The 20,000-nt window shown below is 41.6% G+C and overlaps 1 protein-coding gene across 1 annotated transcript in view; it reads right to left on the bottom strand.

Annotated features, from left to right (window-relative positions):
• The window catches only part of LOC137647050 (fibrocystin-L-like), a 215,250-nt gene that overhangs the window by 104,173 nt on the left and 91,077 nt on the right, over positions 1 to 20,000 (bottom strand). Inside the window, exons 19-21 of the mRNA XM_068380195.1 lie at positions 7,269 to 7,418; positions 5,187 to 5,370; positions 1,731 to 1,833 (exon numbers count right to left, since the gene is read on the bottom strand). Of these exons, the coding sequence (XP_068236296.1) occupies positions 1,731 to 1,833; positions 5,187 to 5,370; positions 7,269 to 7,418 (437 nt within the window). The remainder of the gene's footprint in view (positions 1 to 1,730; positions 1,834 to 5,186; positions 5,371 to 7,268; positions 7,419 to 20,000) is intronic.

Genomic DNA, 20,000 nt, shown 5'->3' with positions numbered 1-20,000 from the left:
CATCCAACACCTCATTAGTTGCTTGACCCTCCCTATTTTTTCCTTCCCGGTTTCACAGCCTTAGCTGGAGAGTAGGCCATATACAAAAAATCACTTGATTTTGTAAGTGCAAATGGTTATAAAGTAATCATGATGTTTACGCATGCTTATAGAACTATTCCATCCAGTCAGAGATAATAATTTGTTGTTTCCAACTGCTCTGTAAAATTCAATTCAAGTATAACTTACCTAGTCAAGTAGGTGTAAAATGGTAACGCTCTGAAGACAATTTCACTCTGAGATAACATTTTGAAGTTTCTGATTCTTTGGTTTACTACTTCTGAATCTGACTGTTTTTAAAAGTTTGCTTAAGCATATTTTATTGATTGTTTGTTTTATATCTATTCTAGGGAAGTTAACGAATCATGGATTCAGCAGGTAGGTTAGCTACAAAAGTGACTCCAGCTTGTTAAGGCAAATAATTACTATGATGAAGTTTATTTCCCTTCGATCAGATATAATAGTTTAATACATTCAAATCATCTGTAATGGCCCTTATTTCTATTTATATGTATATTTTCGAAGAAGAAGTTAGTACTAAAGTTATGTTATTGTTCTAAGTTACAAACAACAATATAACCATGAGAAGAATGGCAAAGTCAGTGTAGACCAAAGATCAAAGACTGACCCTAGTCACGAGGCAAATTCATCTTTTATCATTTATGAACTTCTGCGTTTGGTAAACCGTTCTAATGTTATCTGAATTGCTTATATCTAAGATAGGGGATTTTTTACTGTTTAACTAAAAAAAAAATAAAAAAGAAAAAAAACTGTACATTAAAGGGAACAGCTTCATGATAATGTAATCTTTCCTTACAAATCTTGGATACAAGACGGTCTTTGAATTATCATTAAAATAATAAAGCAGTAATATAAAAACAATCAGCCTAACTCAGTCACTCGATCAGCTGAACCTAGATTAATTTTACCAGTAAATTGGTTTTTCTAATACATTACATCTTTTGTTATATGATAAATAGATTTTACATATTTGCTTACAATATCTTTATTGGCTAGAGGTATTAGTTCTTCTTATACATGTGTCTAAAATCTTACATTCATTACAGGCTTTAGTAGATTTTATAAACAAGCTTACCATGGAGTTTTGCTCGATAATTATAGTTTGTGAGGGAATATTTTCTTAGCGGACACTGACATTGTAACATTTCGTTCAGTAGTCAGTAAATCATCATAGTTGTTAACAGAATACTTGATTGTTACACACGTATAGCAATTAAAAACAATTTTGTACTAAAAAATTCACAATACTACAGTGCATTGAAAACTCTTACCCAAGCCTTTATAGGCGTTCCGAACTATTTACTCTATGACTTTCTTACAAGTGGCCAGATGCGCAGAGAAATAAGAAAAAGATGTTGATGTTGTTCATGGATAACCAAATAGCTAAACAGTGTCTGAGTAAAACCAGTGCTTATTTTACTGTGAGAAATCATACATCATTATATGATTCATATTCATTATTCTTAATATTGTTATTGTGATGAATTTCAAATGGTTCTACATGATGATGAAGTTATGAATTGCTTACAAGATAAATTATTTGACACTAATGAAGGTTGGACATCATCTAATAAGCGAAAATATGAAAATAAATGTTAAAAACTCGAAATTGTACTTCTCACATTTGTTGACAAACTGGAACAGGAAATGTTTAAAACGAATAAACTCACGTGGGGCTCTGCTCTCCTGGTAGTAAAGAATCCACCCGAAATAGGGTCATGCCAATTCCTGGCCTCATCCTGTCTTCTGGGCGTTATTATTGTACCAGGTTTGCTGATGAATAAAAATATAGTACTTCTTACTTTACTGCTGCAGATTTTATGTTTTTTATACTTCCCAAAATGAACCGAAAAATAAAAAGACATATGGCAACCTAAAAATAAGTTGTTTATTATTACTTGGGTGAGACCAAGGCTGGTATATAGAAATTTGATGATCAACAACCATTTGTTTCAATTGAAGGATTATATCATAGCAAACAAATTGTAACGATGACATTCGTTCCTATGAAACGTGAAATATTTTAAAGCACAGTTTGTTTTTCTATATGTATTATAAATTTTATATGATTAACAATTGGAATTGTTATTCTAAAGAGAAAAGAAAATGAATGTAAAATAAGTTTGGTGCCCAATACTCTATTTACAATTCCATTGTTCCATTATTTACTCCATGGGCCTGGGAGTTGTATAAAATTTCCTATGCATATCATCAAGTCATGGTACTTATCTATGAATTCTGCTTATATCTTAAAAACTAAATCTAATCATAATAAGTGCAGCTTAATAGAGCTAACTGCAGACTGGTCATATTGGTATTACATTATCACGGTCAACGTAAAGGCAATGAGAATAATTGTAGCTAATAAAACACCCACCTATCTGGTATTCCAAGTCCCATTTGTCACATTCTGACAAAAAAAAATACTACAACTGGCACATAAACTGATACGGAACCCTAGTCATTACAATTTTACACATATATATTTATAAAGGAGCAAATACCAATACATTCTTTGCTCTTTCTAAAGTGACCTATGGCCTATAGACACTGTAGGGTTAGAAAACAGACTCACAATATAGATAATAAAGTGATGCATTCCTTACACATAGTTCTTTTACTTAAACAGACTCTAGAATCAATTGGTGTAAGTGAAATAGTTCTCTTCAGGTACAATTAGTATGAGCTTACTAAGAAAATAGGAACATCTTCCACATAATGTCCAATATAGAATTCTAGTCGGAGGAATAAAGAAAAAGATCTAACCTGAATTATTATTTTCACTGCAAAGCCCAGGTGAAGGATAACCCTCTTGCTTGAGGGTACACTCGGGCACACTATTCTATCTTATTTCTCTTCCTATTGTTTTGTTACAGTATTTTTATAGTTTATATGGGATATATTTATTTTAACGTTGTTACTGTTCTTAAAATATTTTATTGTGTTTTCTTTCCTTTCCCCACTGGGCTATTTTCCTTGTAGGGGACCCTGCGCTTATAGCATCCTACTTTTCCAACTAGGGTTGTAATTTAGCAAGTGATAACAATAATAATAATAATAACAAACATCTTTTGTGGATGACTTCAGAAATAAGTTTGTTCGACTTATACACTTGCCTGGATGAATATAGGCTAGAAAAAAAAGTAATTCATGAGCTCTGCATTCCATAAGGCTTTCCAAAGTCCAACTATGTAATTTCAGAGTTCTGAAGTGAGTTTTATAGTCTGATGATTGTAGCAACATCTCAAAACTATAAAATAACTGTTATAAATTAGTTGGGAGGAATATTTTTAGAATCCATTAATACTTAATCATGAATATCTCTTCTTCTCCATCAGGAAGATTATGATCTACTTTGCCTATTACAGGTCAATGTCCTTTATACCTGGGGTTGAAAAACGCTGCCTAAGAATTTTCTCTCAACCAGAGAGAGTGCAAAATAACTTTCCAAAGTAGTGTACTGCACGTGCAATAAGTAATGCACATACAAATAGAAAGGAATTCTCTCTCTCTCTCTCTCTCTCTCTCTCTCTCTCTCTCTCTCTCTCTCTCTCTCTCTCTCTCTCTCTCTCTCTCTCTCTCTTCCATCGGACTCCAATCAACCTAAACGGCAAAAGACGTTGAATATAACAAGCTAATTTTGACCGTAATTATATTGTTAATTGTAATGCCAATGTCAGCCTTAGGTACCTCTCTCACTGAAACATCTCTCAAGCTCCAAGAAGCACTCAACCTAAATGAAAAAAGCCATGGAATGTATACATACTATTGTCAACTTTATTATCATTTCTGTTACGATGATGTATATACTCACAGCGTGTCTAAAAGTAGTTTTTAAGAATTCAGATTAGGAAAATGTAGGAATTGATATAAATGGTGAATACCTTAACAACTTAAGATTTGCAGATGACATAGTTTTGTTTAGTGAATCGTGGGAGGAATTGTAAAAGGTGATAGAAAATGGGAATAGAGAAAGCAGATGTATAGGACTGAAAATTAATATAAGTAAAACTAAGACAATTTTCAATATATATACGAGAAGGACAACAAATAAAGGTTATGAACGAGCCTCTAGAGATTATTAATGAATATACGTACTTAGGATAGAGTGTAATTGTTTCCCGAAGACAAGAAACCGAAACTAAAATAAGGATAAGCTTGGGAAAGAGACCTTTTGGCTAAAAAAAAAGGAGGCTATGAAAAGTGAAATGCCATTTTCTCTAAAAAGAAAAGTATTTAATCAAATAGTCCAACGAGCATAAACTTATGCATCAGAAAATTGGAGCCTTACTAAAGCATTAGATTCTTAGAACATAAACTAGTTACAATTGAAACAGCTATGGAAAGAATTATAATGGGAATAACACTAAGAGACAGATAAAGAGCTTCATAGCTACGAAAAAAAATTAAAGTAGAGGATATTCTGGCAACATGTAAAAGAAGAAAGTAAACATGGCAGGAGATATAATGAGAATGGAAGACAATAAATGGCCATTAAAAACAACAGAATGGGTCCATAGAATTTCAAATGAAGCATAGAGAGACCATAAACAAATGCAAGTAGAGGGACATGTCTGTGGGCTTCGTCCTGCAGTGAACTAGTAATTGCTGCTCCTGATTATATATATATATATATATATATATATATATATATATATACATATATATATATATATATATATATATATATATTATATATGTACATATATATACAGTATATATATACATATATATACATAAATATACACATATATATATATATATATATATATATATATATATATTTATATATATATATATACATATATATATTGTATATATATATATATTTATATATATATATACAGTATATATATACATATATATATATATATATATATATATATATATATATATCCTGTATATATATATATATATATATATATATATATATCCTGTATATATATATATATATATATATATATATATATACACATTTACCCATAATATCAAAACAGTATTACTGTGTTATTATAATCCTCTTGGGAGTTTCATCGACATGATAACATATTATTCAATAAGCAATGCTTGGCTGTATCAGGACGCAGATGCACAATACATTAGTAATGGTATTTCCTTAAACTCACCCATCAAACACCAACTTTGTTTCGTCAATGATAGGAATTTCCTTCTGCCCTGGATTATCAAGCCATTCAAAGAAATAACTCGCATAATCACAGTCACCTCGTTTCTGTACTCTGAATGTTGACGTCCCAAAAGCATTGTTGAGCATTTCCTTGAAGGTTGTTGGATGAATATTTGGACTTATGTCTGAAAATGGTGATCAGAAGTTAAACACATTATTATACTGAACAACATAATCTTTTTCTAGCAATTCATCTGACAAATACTCCCACCAACTAAACTATATTGGGGGTCTCTGATTGTTTCTTCAGCTTCAAAACATTCCTTTTATATAATAATCTCTCAAAGTCAGTGAAATATAATTATAATTAATAACTTCGTAATAAAAAAGAAAACAAGGAAAAAATGGTATCCTAAGGCTCCGTCTACACAACCGAACACTGTTCGGCGAACGTTGTGTCTTATCGAACAAAGTTCGGCAAAGGTCTTTAAGCTTGCTTCCAAATGATGATAGCTGAACAGCTAGAGCTCGGTGACGGCAGCAACAGTGATTGTTGTACGGGTAACAAGAAAATGATCATTCGTAAGCGAAAAAAAAAGAAAGTTCTTGATGTGTGTATTGTTAATGCTGTGTGTGCTAGAAAAAAAATGAAGAAGAAAATTAGGTGCCCTGAGTGTTTTCAAAGGAGGCAAAATTTGGGAAGTCGTGTATGTTAAAATTATACAGGATTTATAAAATTAATCGAAGACTATTTTTCAAAAGTTTTCCCCTCAAGCTCAAGTGACAATGCCCAGACAGTACTTAAAGAAAATGACCGAGTAGTAATTCTAAGGTAGAGGAAGAGAATCCAGAAATTATTTGAGGTGAAACATTTTTCAATATAAACTGTGTGAAATTCATTCATTTCAAGAAATTTGAATTAATGAACAACTAGATATTATAGCATTACTCCAAACAAAGAATAATAAATCCAACCTATCATTTTCCATAACAAATGAAACACCTGAACACCCAATATGTAGAGAAAAAAATTAACATTTGATCAAAAGAAACGTCAGTAAACTTAACTCAGAACTTGATGGTAAAGAGAGTAATTTGAAACCATTAACTTTACTCAGATAAAAGTTCCCCATTCAATTAAACTTAAAAGCTCAATGAATTAGATAAATCAAACAAGTGAACCTAAACGTGAATACAGGAAAAAACAGATGGGTAAATAATTGGCAATAGCATTAAATGATAAAAAATATATGATAAAGATGACAAAAAATGTAGGAGAAATAACAAAACATTCGGGAATGATATTGGAGATGGGAAGTAGCAGAAAATGTGGCATGAGCTACAGCATATCTGGAATGACTATAAAACAATGGAAAATGAATATGCAAAGAAATGAAAGACCCACAAGCAAGATGTTTGGTGAGCAAATCTTAGAATACCAAATACCAAGCTTAGGGTAAATCCAGTGCATTAAAGTTATTTTGTATATCATTTCAATTCAACATTAACGTGAGACAGACAGAAAGACAGACAGACAGACAGACAGACAGACAGAGATGATAATTGACTCAAGAGGAAAATAACAATTTCCTAATGCCTTAGATAGTCACAATATCATTCAGAAAATATTTGAGGAGCATTTAAGAAACCGTAGGATTAACAAAAAACATCCTCAGTCAAATGGGTTAGCGTATTTACAAAATTGCATGGAATTAATTTTGATGTCAATATTTCTGAAATTAAGAAAAATAATATGACAAACTCAAGCAGTATGCCACAGATACAAATTAACATTAAGAAATAAGTTTCTTATATAAATAGATTTCAGATCTAAAATGATACATGAAAATGAATTAAAGGAAGGAGATAATTCTTTAACACCGGGAATTTGATACAGTACTTTTGCTGAAATCAAATATCAAACTTCTAAAAAAAAAGACAAGAGGCAAGGTCCATTACACAAAAAAAGAAGTGAAACTAGACTCCAACACCAATCGTACAGGGGCATCATCCATAAGGGTTAATTTGTAATTCTTGCAAACAAGTATAAAAATCAAATGAGTCTAGAATTCAAATGCCTCACCTCTTAACGACACGCCCTCTACACTCATATCAAAGGTTCCTTCCACTGGATGAGAAGCAGCTTCAGTTCTCTCAACATATGCATAGCCAAAAGATGTCGTGAAATTGTGATTTTCAGCAGAAGACAGAGTCTGGACCAGTTGATTGGTTACTGTTGATGATCAAAGAAGTTAAAATGGCTAAGTACTTGGTCGTACAAGAAAAAATATGGTTAGTTCATAATCATCCCAATATATCTCTCGATAACCGAGAGTACCACTGAAAAATAAAGTTCACCGGCATGCTGTGGATATGGGACTACTAGTCCCAAATATCCTTATATGTATGGAATAAAAAAAATCAAAATTAGCTCTACTTTCTCCTATATCCATGGATAAAATATATACTGTACATGTTAGTTTTTAGTAAACAAATAGTGAAATCAAAATCATAATGGCAAACAAACTCCTATAAAATCTGTCATAAACAAGATGCAACACCACACATTAACCTAATTTTCTTAAGAAGCACAATTAAAACTAATAGGTCAACCTAAATATTCTAATGGCTTAAAAGCCAAATGCCAATAACTTTCAGCCAACTGTTAATGTAGTTTTTTGGGCTCAAGCCATGTCGTCCTGATGGAAGTTCCTTAAAGGCAGCTTCCTAGGGTATATTACAACTACGGCGATATTCCCAGAGAATTTACCTTAAGGTACCCAGAATTCTAACTCCTGGAGCGAGTATCCCTAAAAAAGACCTTAGGGATATCGTAAATATCAGTGGACGTATTCTTGACACGCCTCATAGCAATCTATACCCCGAATAGAGTTAACACTTCGTAGGGGTCAAATGACAAGAAAACGAAAACGAGAAAGAAAAGGGGAAAGCCGTTCGTAAGGCCCTCTCTTCTCCCGTTTTGTAAGCGTGCCCTGCGCCGATTCTGGCGCCATCTGCATTCCTTTTTGCGTAGCTTTACAACTCGGTGTTTTTTCCTGTGTTTCTACCAAAATCTTGGATTTACTCTCATATTATGCTTTCTCCAACTTCTTCTGCTTCGGATAAGTTGAGTACTATTTCTTTTATGTATAAATGTAGGCTCTTGTTTAAAATTAAAGTATTTATAAGAGTTATCTTTGATACAAGAGCTGTTGCCTGCTGGAGGCGTCATGGACGCTGTCGCTCGCTAGAATAGGATTTATTTGTTAGCAAGAGCGACGTTCCCAGCCCCCTGCGCTTTAATAATTAGCTGCTTAGCTTAATTAGGAATTCTGTTATGATGCGTTTGTAGTGCGCCTGGCGAAAGCTTTGCCTAGGCTGACCAACACTAGTCTTCGTAGCCTAGTTATTGGTCCTTGTACTTCCTGCATGATATTTAGTCTTCCAAGTGTGATTTTATTTTGCTTAAAGCGTTAGGCAACGTTATACATACAGCCCTTTTCGAGTAATTTCCAAGATAGTATTGGAGTGAGTTTCGGTGATTTAGGTAATCGATTCTCTTAGTGCCTAAGCTAGGTTGTCTTAGGTCTTGATAATATTATCTTTTCCCCGTTTGCTCCCTTCTCTTCGGGGAAGGGGCAAACCCTTTCCCTCTGTTTAAGCCTTAGGCTTAACTCTAGTGGTTTGTTTGAATTAATTTTCAAATATAACTATGCTGGAGTAGTACTGTACCTTCCTGCTCCAACTGATTTGGTTCAGAGGGGGACAGTACAGCAGTGTATTAGTCTGAGTCCGTGTTGGTCTAGCGTGGGGCAGAGTCTCCCTTGCTGCCTGACACGGGCATAGGAGGTTTATCCTCCTTGATTCACCTTGGAAGGTTTCGGTAATTATGATCCCTTCGCTCGGTGACCCCTCAGACTTGTCCTCTTTGCTGTTCCGGGTTCGGGATATGTTCCCTTTCCGGAATAGCAATTCCTTCCTTGCCTTGGTTTTAGGGAGGCAGCCAGTAGTGCCGGCCTCCCTCCCTGGATCTCGCTGGCTGAGATGAGCTTTCTTAGTTTGGAATGATCCTTAACCAAGGCAAGGTTGGACAGGACCCTCTGTCCTTCCCTTCTATTTTCCGTTTCCTTTGTGTCAGTCGTCTCACATCCGTACCTAGCATAGGTTGGGATGGGGAGCTGACGTGGTCCCCTGTCGGCCGGCAGAGAGTGCCGACCGGCAGAGGCCCTATCCTTTGAGTGCTGCCCGGTCCTTCCTTGGTCCCTCAACCGCTGCCGTCTGTAGTTTCAGTAAGCAGTGGTTAGGAAGCTTGACTTAGTGTCTCCCCTTCCTCTCGGCACTCTTTCGGGTGTCGGGCGCGGAGGTACATAGCCTCTTAGCCCGGCACCCATTCTGTTGTCTTCTCTTGTGTTGTCCTTGCCGTCTGCCGGCCTAGTGGCCGGCCGTCGGTAGGGGGGTGTTCGCTAGTTCTCTTGCGGTCGGTCGGCAGTGGTCTTATGCCTTTGCTGGCCGGTCTCCTTGCTCACCTGCCGGCCGCTTTGAGTGGCGGCCGGCAGCCGGACGCTACCTGGAGTGGATGCCAGCCGGCAGGGTTTACTCACCGCTGCCGGGCCGGCCTGCTACATCACTCGGTTGGCCGGCCACTAAGAGTGATGGCCGGCAGCTGGGTACCAACCGGGTAGCTATGGACCGGCAACCACTACCGACCGGTTCAGGCATAGGAACTGGAGTTCTCCCCCGTCTGGGTGATCCTAAGTTGCATACTTGAGACCTACCTTTGGAAAAGGGGGTGGGGGTGCTGACCGGCAAGAGCCGGCCGGCACACCACCCTCATGTACTGTATCAGTTCTTCCCTGTTTAATGTCTTCTACCAGGGGAGAACATGATATAGTAGGTTACAACACTGTCTTCTCTAACTTACTTGTGTTGCCTTGTACAGTCACTTGGTGTTGCCTTACAGGGATGAAAAGAGAACTCTTTTCATCTTTAGCCAGAATGGTAAAAATCTTACCTTAGGTGTGAGCTACACCTAATTTCCCTCGGGAAAATATGATCTTTGGTTATTCTTGCAAAGACTAACCATTTGATTTTAATGGCTGGTGGGCTTCCACAGGTGATTGTGGGGGATTCACAAGTATGTGTCTTTTCCTTATTCTTTGTGGTCTTGCACGACCCGTTGTTGTTGGCCTTACAGATAAGAAAGTGAGTTCTTTCTTGTCTACTATCCGGTATTTTAAAATCATTCCTTAGGGGGGGCTACACCTTCTTCCTTTGGAAATTTTCCATTGGTTAATCTGGCATAGATTAACTATACGATTTTATGAATTGGAAGGCTACAACAATTGGGTGTGCGGGAAATACAAGGATGTGTCTTTCCGTTTTGTTATGCTACTGTGCATATCCAGTGATACGTAGTTCACTTGATACTCATGGAAATTTCTTCTCTTTACAGGAGGACCATCCGTAGTGCGGATGTATTTCTGCAACGTCCGCAGTAGGGCTTCTGCGGACATGGTTCTGAAGGAGGCGTGTGGCATGCGCTGTCTCCACGGATGTTCTCCGGTATTGGGTTCCCCAGGTATGTTTCATATGCACTAACCTATCTATTGAGGTTTTTCTTTTCGCTTCGCTCAAAATCCATTTTCGTCTCCCCTACAACGGTGGATTCAAGGGATATAGCTAGGGAGAAGCTTCGTACCTGGGTGAGGGGCTTTCATAAAATTACCTCTGGACCTTATCTTCCAAATGAGAAGATGAGGGCTTTCTTTTCCTAGGGCATCAACTGTTACAGTGATTCCCCAACCTCAAGAGGAGGTCCCCTTAATTCAGATCCCGTGGATGCTGAAGTCACGGTCGCCTTGCTTAGCATCCAGTTGGACGACAGGATGCCAGACGTGTCCGAACGTCTGGAGGAAGACCTCCTGGCAGAAGGCCAGGATGAAGTTCGAGCTCCGGACAAGGTAGCGGAAGAGGCCGAGAGAGGTCGGCTGCTCCGGTTCAGGTCCTTGAACCTGCTCCCTCAACATCATCTGCTCTCGCAGTAGAGCAGGCCCTCCCTCCATTGTTGGCTTGATCCAACAAAGGCAGAGGGAGAAGAATGGGAAGGCAGCTGCATTGTAACTGCAGGGGCACATCCGGACTGCAAGGTCCGGTGGAAGGAGGTACCAGCTTCAAAGGAAGAGACAGAGCCTAAGGAGGTCGTAGTGATAGACCATGACAGGCTCATGCCTTGCTTTCTTCTTCGATGAAAGAGAGGGGCGTCATGAACTCAAGGGTAGCTGTATTTGAGTAAGAGGCTCCCTTCCTTTGTGTCCTCTCCTGCCACAGCCTTCCCCCTTTTTTTTCGCTGAAAGGGTTTGCGGCGGTTTTGAAAACAGTCGAGGCTGGCAAGCCTTTCCCCTCCCTGGTGGAGTGTAAACCCTTGTTGCTGGCCTTTAGAAAGGAAGATTTAGTAAGCAAATCAAGGACTGGAAGGACGTCCATCTTACCTTCTCAGTCCAGATGTGGGAGGCGGATTTTGTCGGATGCCGGTTCGGCGAGATCCTCTCTAAGCTGTCTGGTTTTCTTTTGCGGAGAGAACTCTAGACAAAAGAAAGACTGGCTGCCTCTTTGTCTCTTCAGTCCACGTTGAGACGATGACAAGTGATCCCAAGGTCCATGAAACGTTCATGGTTGTGATCAAGACTCATATGGCCACTATGACGAAGGATCTCTACAGCTCCGTCAGGGCGAAGAGAACCTGTAGGGAATTCGAGTTCGCCCGGGCTACGATGAGGCACGAGCCAAGGAAACTAATCTCCTCCAACAGTTGGGACAAAGACCTTTTCCCTAGTGAGTCGGTCAAAAAGGTTGATAGGGCCGCCACGGACGATAGAAATCTTCTCCGGGAGTGGGGCCTGTCTACCAAGAGAAATTCTTCCCCGGATGGGGTCCCCAACCTTGGAGGAAGACTAAAAGGATTAGGATACTTTCTCGGCCAGCTAAGTCAAGTAGACATCAGCAGCAACGGCATTTGCTGATGCCCTCAGTGCCCCAGATGGTGGCAAAAACCCCGACCACACTTCAGTGGGTTCCCCAATTCGTGTCGACACAGTCTCCGGCATTCAACCCATCGTTCGAAGGTCAGTCAACTGCCTGTCGAACAAGCCTAGAGGAGCAGCCAGAATTTCGTCTAGGCGCCCCTCAAGGAGAAGGGGTTTCATGGGTGGTCGAGGTCAGAGAGGCAAGACCTCAGGACAACAGTCCGAGCGAGATGATATTGGTAGAAGGGAGTCTCCAACGCTTTTGGGATCGGTGGACCTTCGATCCCTGGGTCCACAGCCTACTCAAGAAGGGACTGGGCTGGAGCTGGTACAGCACTCCATCCCCATACCCTCGGCGTTTTTCCGATACTCCACCCCCGTTCTGGAGGAGTTCATTCATGAACTGTTAGAGGAAAAGTGATCCGAAGGGTAAAGTCCATCTAATTCCAAGGGAGGCTGTTTTGTGTTCCCAAGAAAGACTCGAAAATCTCGGAGTCATTCTGGACTTGTCGCCACTTAACAGGTTCATAGCGAACTACAGGTTCAAGATGCTAACAATACAACACATAAGGACCTTACTGCCCAAGAGGGCAATTACCGCCTCCATAGTTTTGTCAGACGCCTATCGGCACGTTCCAATCTATTGTCGATTCCCCTCCTACCTAAGGTTAAGGCTACAACGAAGACTATACGTCTTCAAAGCCATGCCTCTCGGGCTTAAAATAGCCCCAAGGATTTTCACGATGCTTGCGAACGTAGTTCTCAGTCAATTACGCCTAAAGGGAATTCAGGTAGTAGCCTACCTGGATTTTTGGCTGGGGTGGGCAGCACCCAGGACAGAATGCTTGCAAGCTTCCCTGTATGTGATCCATTTCCTAGATTATCTAGGCTTCAAGATCAACAGGAAAAGTCTCAACTTCCTCCATCTCTAAGTTCCGGTGGGTGTGAATCCACTGGGACCTAATGTCACACCGTTTTCTCCGTCATGGCGGAGAAAAGAAAGGAGATAGCTGGTTCTGTCAAGAGACTTCTAGATTCCGTATGGATATCAGATGCGAACTGGAGAGTGTACTGGGGTCTCTCCAGTTTACTTCGGTGACAGACCCGGTGCTAAGAGCACAGCTAAAGGATGCAACCGGAGATTGGAGTAGTTATGCATCAGATGCGCGAAGAGATCTGAGAAGACCAGTTCCGCTTCGTCGAAATACTCTTCTCAGGCCTTGGTCCCAAGCCAGACTCCTTAGGAAGTCGGTTCTTCTTCATCCACCTCCCCCGTCGGTGACGAGTCACCCAGACGCCTCGAAGGAGGGATGGGGAGTTCACTCTTATCAGAAAAAGGCCCAAGGGTCTTGGTCCAGTCTATTCAAGACCTCTCACAGTCATTTTCGAGAGACTATGACAGTCCTTCTTTCCTTCAAGAAAGTCTCCCCGCATCGCTCGATCCACATGAGGTTGGTGCTGGACAGCGGGGGAGTTGTGAGATACTTGAATCGACAAGGATCAAGGTCGCCACCTCTCAACCAGGTGATGTTGGCCATCTTCCGATTTGGGGGAAGAAGAAATGGTACCTGTCAGTAGTTCACCTTTAAGGAGTCCGCAATGTGACAGCGGACGCTCTATCCAGGTTCACACCGATAGAGTCGGAATGGTCCCTAGACGCAGGACCATTCTCCTTCATTCTGAGTCAAGTCCCAGAACTGCGGCTAGACCTCTTTGCGACGAAAGACAACAAGAAGTTGCCCCTGTATGTGTCCCCGTACGAGGACCCCTTGGCGGAAGCAGTGGACGCGATGTCCCTCGACTGGAACAGATGGTTCAGGATTTATCTGTTCCCTCCTTACAACCTTCTGTTGAGGGTCCTCAACAAACTGAGATCATTTAAGGGAGTAGCGGCAGTAGTGGCCCACAAATGACCGAACAGTGTGGGGTTCCCTCTGGCATTGGAACTACGATTGGAGTTTCGTCCGCTACCAGATCCAGTTCTGACCCAGTGAGTCCAGAAGTCAATTGTCTGCGCTTCATCACAGAAAACCCGGACCCAGCAGCTCATGATTTCTTTCCTTAATCAGGTGAGAAAGTGTTTCGGGATGTCGAAAGCCAGCACGGACTTCCTAAAGGATTATAAGTGCAAACCTTTTATAAGGCAATATGAGTCATCTTGGAGAGAATGGGTAGCCCTTGTCAGACGAAGATTCCGCAGGAGATCACGACGGACTTCTGCTTGTCTTTCTTCATCCATCTCCATGGTTATGGATCGGTAACTAACACGATTTTATCATGTAGGCCTGCTTTGACAAGATCCATTCTATATGCCTTCCAGGTCGACCTCGCTAACGAGATCTCTTATAAAAGTTCCGAAAGCCTGCGCTAGGCTCAGACCTTTAGCACCTCCAAAGCCCAATTCATGGTCTTTAGAAAAGTTCTTCATGTTGCTTCACTGTTGAACAATAAGGAGTGTGCGTTAAAGGATTTGACCCATAAGTTATCCTCCTTTTTGCACTCTCGTCCGGGGCCAGGGTTAGTGAGATCATACCCCTCTCGAGAGAGGAAGGTCGTGTTCAGTCCCTGGATGGGTGAACTGAACCTATTTCCAGATCCTACGTTTCTCACCAAGAACAAGTTACCCACCATCAGGTGGGGTCCCTGAAGAATCTGCCCTCTGAAAGAAGATGCATCTCTATGTCCAGTGGAATGCCTAAAGGTCTATCTTCGTAGAACTTCAGACTTCAAGGATGGCCATCTGGCCAGGGGAGAAACGTCAGGCTCAAAATTTATTACTGAAATAACTCAGGGCGAAAATCACATATCTTATTCGCAGAGCGGATCCTGACTGTTCACCCACAGGTCACGATCCGAGGAAAGTTGCTTCATCCTTAAACTTCTTTAGTTGTAGGGATTTTGGACATCTTCGTTCGTACACTGGCTGGAAGTCTTCCAGAGTGTTCTTTCGTCACTATGCGAAGCAAGTGCAGCAACTAAGAGGTTCTGTGGTGGCAGTGGGTTGCGTCGTTAACCCTGCTGTTTAACTCTGCGAGGAACAGTAACTTAATTGGGACAATTAATTCCAGGGTGAGTATGTAGTCACATGTTGTACTACATACTATGTGAGGGTACTGGGTGACCCACGTTGAGTGTTCCACTTTCAAAGGTGAACCCAGCATAAGTGCAAACATGCGTGCCGAGCGTTTCTAACGCTAATGTGACTGATTAGTAAAACAGACTTTTGACTTTGATACTTTGGTATCTTAAAAGTGGCTCCAATGTTTTTTCTTTCAGACAAACAAGTTGCTGTTTACTATCATACTTATGCTTAAAGTTTTAGTTATCCTCCTCTTATATATAGATATATATATATATATATATGAGTGTGGTTAACCTGTTTGTTTATTGTCTGTCAATAAACTGGTTCTTGAGAACCTTGCGTCTCCTTCACCTGTGAGCATTCATTCTATGTATATTTACCCGGGGATAATTCTAATAGAATGTTCCCTTATGCAAGCTAATATTGCATTGGTTTATGCTTCCCCTTAGCTGGAGGACTCCATCCCATAAAGGGATGGTGGCGGATTTACGAGTTTCCTCCTAAGCGGATATGAACCTTTGTCCAATACGTGTTTTGAGCGGAGGACTGGTCGATATTTCATATTGACACAGTGATTCTTTTCGAACTTCGCTTTACCCAGTATGGGGTGAGACCACTATACTCGCTTGCCTGGGGTTCATACTTAGATATATGTACTCTTCGAGACTTTCCCAGAGTCTAGTAAGACTCTTCCCTGTTGGGGGCAGGAAGCTCTATCATGGTTTATGATTAGTTGAAAAGATGTATGACGGTAACATCTTAGGTCTCTAGGTCGCGTCGACTGGGGGAAATATTTCCGAGGAGTACGGCACATTTTGAGAATCCACAGATACAGTAATGCTCTGGTATACTTCCATCAGGACGACATGGCTTGAGCCCAAAAAACGGATTTTGAGCGAAGCGAAAAATCTATTTTTGGGTAAGATGGCCATGTCGTCCTGATGGACCCGCCCTTCCCTTTCAATGAAAGGGCCGTAGGATCCCTCCCTACATACAGTATCTGTAGCACCTCGTGTTTCGCTACAAGGAATGCAGATGGCGCCAGAATCGGCGCAGGGCACGCTTACAAAACGGGAGAAGAGAGGGCCTTACGAACGGCTCTCCCCTTTTCTTTCTCGTTTTCGTTTTCTTGTCATTTGACCCCTACGAAGTGTTAACTCTATTCGGGGTATAGATTGCTATGAGGCGTGTCAAGAATACGTCCACTGATATTTACGATATCCCTAAGGTCTTTTTTAGGGATACTCGCTCCAGGAGTTAGAATTCTGGGTACCTTAAGGTAAATTCTCTGGGAATATCGCCGTAGTTGTAATATACCCTAGGAAGCTGCCTTTAAGGAACTTCCATCAGGACGACATGGCCATCTTACCCAAAAATAGATTTTTCGCTTCGCTCAAAATCCGTTTTAACATTCTCAATATGAAATATTCAATTGCATTACAATATCATACAATTAGAACTATTACATGTATTATCTAACACAGATGAATTAACTAATTATCTGTAACCATCATCTTTATGATTCATGCATTGTGAATACAAATCATCAAAACTTGTTAATACATTGGAATGAGACTCTAAGTTTTAGTTCACTCAAGGTCAAAATTACATTGAAAATCTCTCCTATGACCATTAAGGGTCCTGTACCACCCGTGTGTCACACGATCGTACATAGTAACGATATTTCTCTTTTATGTATATATTATCCTTTGTATCTTCACCCTCCCCTCGCACTGACAGCAACTTGCATCAACCTGTCAACACCTCTTCAATCCACCCCCTCCAACCTCGCTCTCCACATCAGCACACCAACGAATGCCTACGCCCACCTCCTCACGTCGTACCCGGAAGTTTTCCGTCCAGAACTTCACAAAACGCCCACAGCTCCTGCCAAACACGGTATTCATCACCATATCAAGACGACGGGACCCCAGTCTTCGCCAAATTCAAACATCTGGCACCGGATCGATTGGCAGCCGCCAAACAGACATTCGCCAAAATGGAAGAAATGGCCCTTTGCCAAAAGGCCTCCAGTCCATGGTCGTCACCCTTACACATCGTCCTGAAGAAAGACGGCTCCCTCCATCCGTGTGGGGATTACAGGCGCCTGAACATGCAAACAGAATCGGATCACTACCCCCTCCCAAACATCGCCGATGTGACCTCCTACCTGCACAAAGCGAAGGTTTTCTCCACGTTCGACCTCCTGAAGGGGTATTTTCAGGTGCCTATGAACCAAGAAGACATCCCTAAGACCACCATCACCACTCCCTTTGGTACATAAACCTTAAATTACTCGTGTTTTGGCCTTCGTAATGCTGAAGCCACTTTTCAACGTCTCGTTGATGGCATCTTAGGGGACCTCCCCTTCTGTGTATGTTACGTGGATGACATACTTGTGTTCTCTTCCTCAAAAGAGGAACACCTCCATCACCTGCGCATGCTTGACCGCCTGCAACAAAACTGCCTTGTAGTCCAGTACGACAAGTGTACCTTTGGTGCCAATGAAGTGTAGTTCTTAGGGCACTGCATCACTCCTGAAGGAATCCATCCCCTCCCTGAGAAGGTAGCAGCCGTTCAGAACTTCCCCACGCCCTCGACCGTCAAAGCACTGCAGGAATTCTTTGGCATGATCAATTAATTATTATCACCGTTTTCTGTCAGCCATTGCCGCCACTCTTGCTCTACTCTACGCCTCCCTCAAGGACATTCTAAAAGACCTGAAGTGGGGTCCCCTTCAAGAAGCGGCCTTCTGCAACACAAATATTGCCCTATCAACCGCTGCTGCTCTCACTTTTCCCGTCTCACATGCCCCTCTCCTTCTCTCCAATGATGCCAGCGACGGCGCTATTGGTGCAGTACTCGAACAGGTGGTCAAAGGCTCGCCTCGCCCATTGGCCTTCTTCAGCAGAAAACTGTCCTTCGATTGCCAATTGCTCGCGGTGCACTTGGCTATCCGTCACTTTCGCCATTTCTTAGAAGGTACGCCCTTCCTTATTCGCACAGACCACATACCTCTGGTGCATGCCTTCACATGACAGTCTGATGCCTGGTTCGTCCGTCTACGCCGACATCTCTCCGGCGTGACTGAATACAATTGTACCCTTCAACACGTCCCTGGGAAAATTAATTCCATTACCGATGCCCTGCCAAGAAACACGTTGGCCGCCGTTCAACTGGGATTGGATTACAAGCATGTAGGACATCCTGCACATCCCTCCGTTGGGAAGACCTCCCCCTCGAAGACTCCAACACCACCCTACTCTGTGACTTTAGTACTGGTAAACTGTGACCGTGGATTCCTGCTCCCATGCACCTTCAAGTGTTTGATTACATTCACGGCCTTTCACATCCCTCGCGCTGTTCTACTGCACAGCTTCTGAAGACGAAGTTCATTTGGCATGGCATTACTATGGATGCCAAGGATTGGGTCCACGCCTGTACTTCTTGCCAAACTTCCAAAGTCCATCGACACACAGATTCAGGAGTGGGCACCTTTCCTCAACCTCAGCGTCGTTTCGCCCACATTCACGTCGACGTTGTAAGCCCCCTACTAACATCACAAGGACATCGTTACTCGTTTACTGTCATCGACCTCTCCACTTGTTGGCCTGAAGCCATTCCCATGGAAACTGAAACGTCTGCCTCATGTACATCTGTCTTACTCTCAGGATGAATAGCAAGATTTGGTATCCTTGAGCATATTACTTCTGACAGGGGTACCACTTTCACCTCTCAGTTGTGGACATCATTAGCGAATCTCCTGGGCATTACCCTACATCAGATAATTGCCTACAACCCTGCTGCCAATGGAATGGTTGAACGTTTTCATCACACCCTCACAGCAGCTTTGATGTCCCACTGCAAGTACTCCATCTGGTTTACTCAGCTTCCCTGAGTCCTCCTGGGACTAAGGACCACTCCTAAAGATGCCCTCGACGTCTCGGCAGCTGAAATGGTGTGTGGTGACCTGTTGGTAGTCCTTGCCGAATTTTTTTCTTCTGCAACCTCCTCCTACAATCTCCAGCGCATACGTCACGTCGTGGGAAAATTTACTCCATGCCGCCAGACTTACAAGCCCCCAGTGAAGCATCACATACCGACAGACTTGCACTATGCAGCGCACGTCTTCCTACACAACAACACTAGCAAGCCACCTCTAACGCCCCCTTACACGGGCCCTTTCCTTGTGATCCGACGCAATTCGAAAGCATTCCTACTAAATATTCGTGGCAAAGAAGACTGGGTCTCCATTGATTGTCTAAAACCTGCTTATCTCCTGCCAGATGACCTGCCAACAGTTTGCTTCTCTTGATCAGGGCGCCCTATTTAACATGTACAGTATGTCATTTTTAGGGGAGGAGCCATGTACCACCCGTGTGTCATAGTAACGACATTTCTCTATTTTGTATATGTTATCCTTTGTATCTTTGCTCTCCCCTCGCACTGACTGCAACTTGTATTAACCTGTCTGCCTATTTCATTGTTAACTGTTAACGGAACCGGTTGCTGGTTTGACAAGAAATAGCCTATTTGTATTTTGTGACCTTACCGGGACCTAGTGTGTATATATACTCGGTGTCATAATGAAGTTACTCAGTTGCATTCATCTCGCCTTTGACTCACAACCTACTGTCGGCCTGTCACAGTCCCCCTCACACAGACCAAATTCCAGTGGACAGTAGCTGCCTTTGTTTTGTGGCGAGAAATG

The sequence above is a fragment of the Palaemon carinicauda genome, chromosome 1, assembly GCF_036898095.1.
Source record: "Palaemon carinicauda isolate YSFRI2023 chromosome 1, ASM3689809v2, whole genome shotgun sequence".
In the NCBI taxonomy this organism is placed as follows: Eukaryota; Metazoa; Arthropoda; class Malacostraca; order Decapoda; family Palaemonidae; genus Palaemon; species Palaemon carinicauda.
This window is presented reverse-complemented; position numbering and strand designations above follow the sequence as displayed.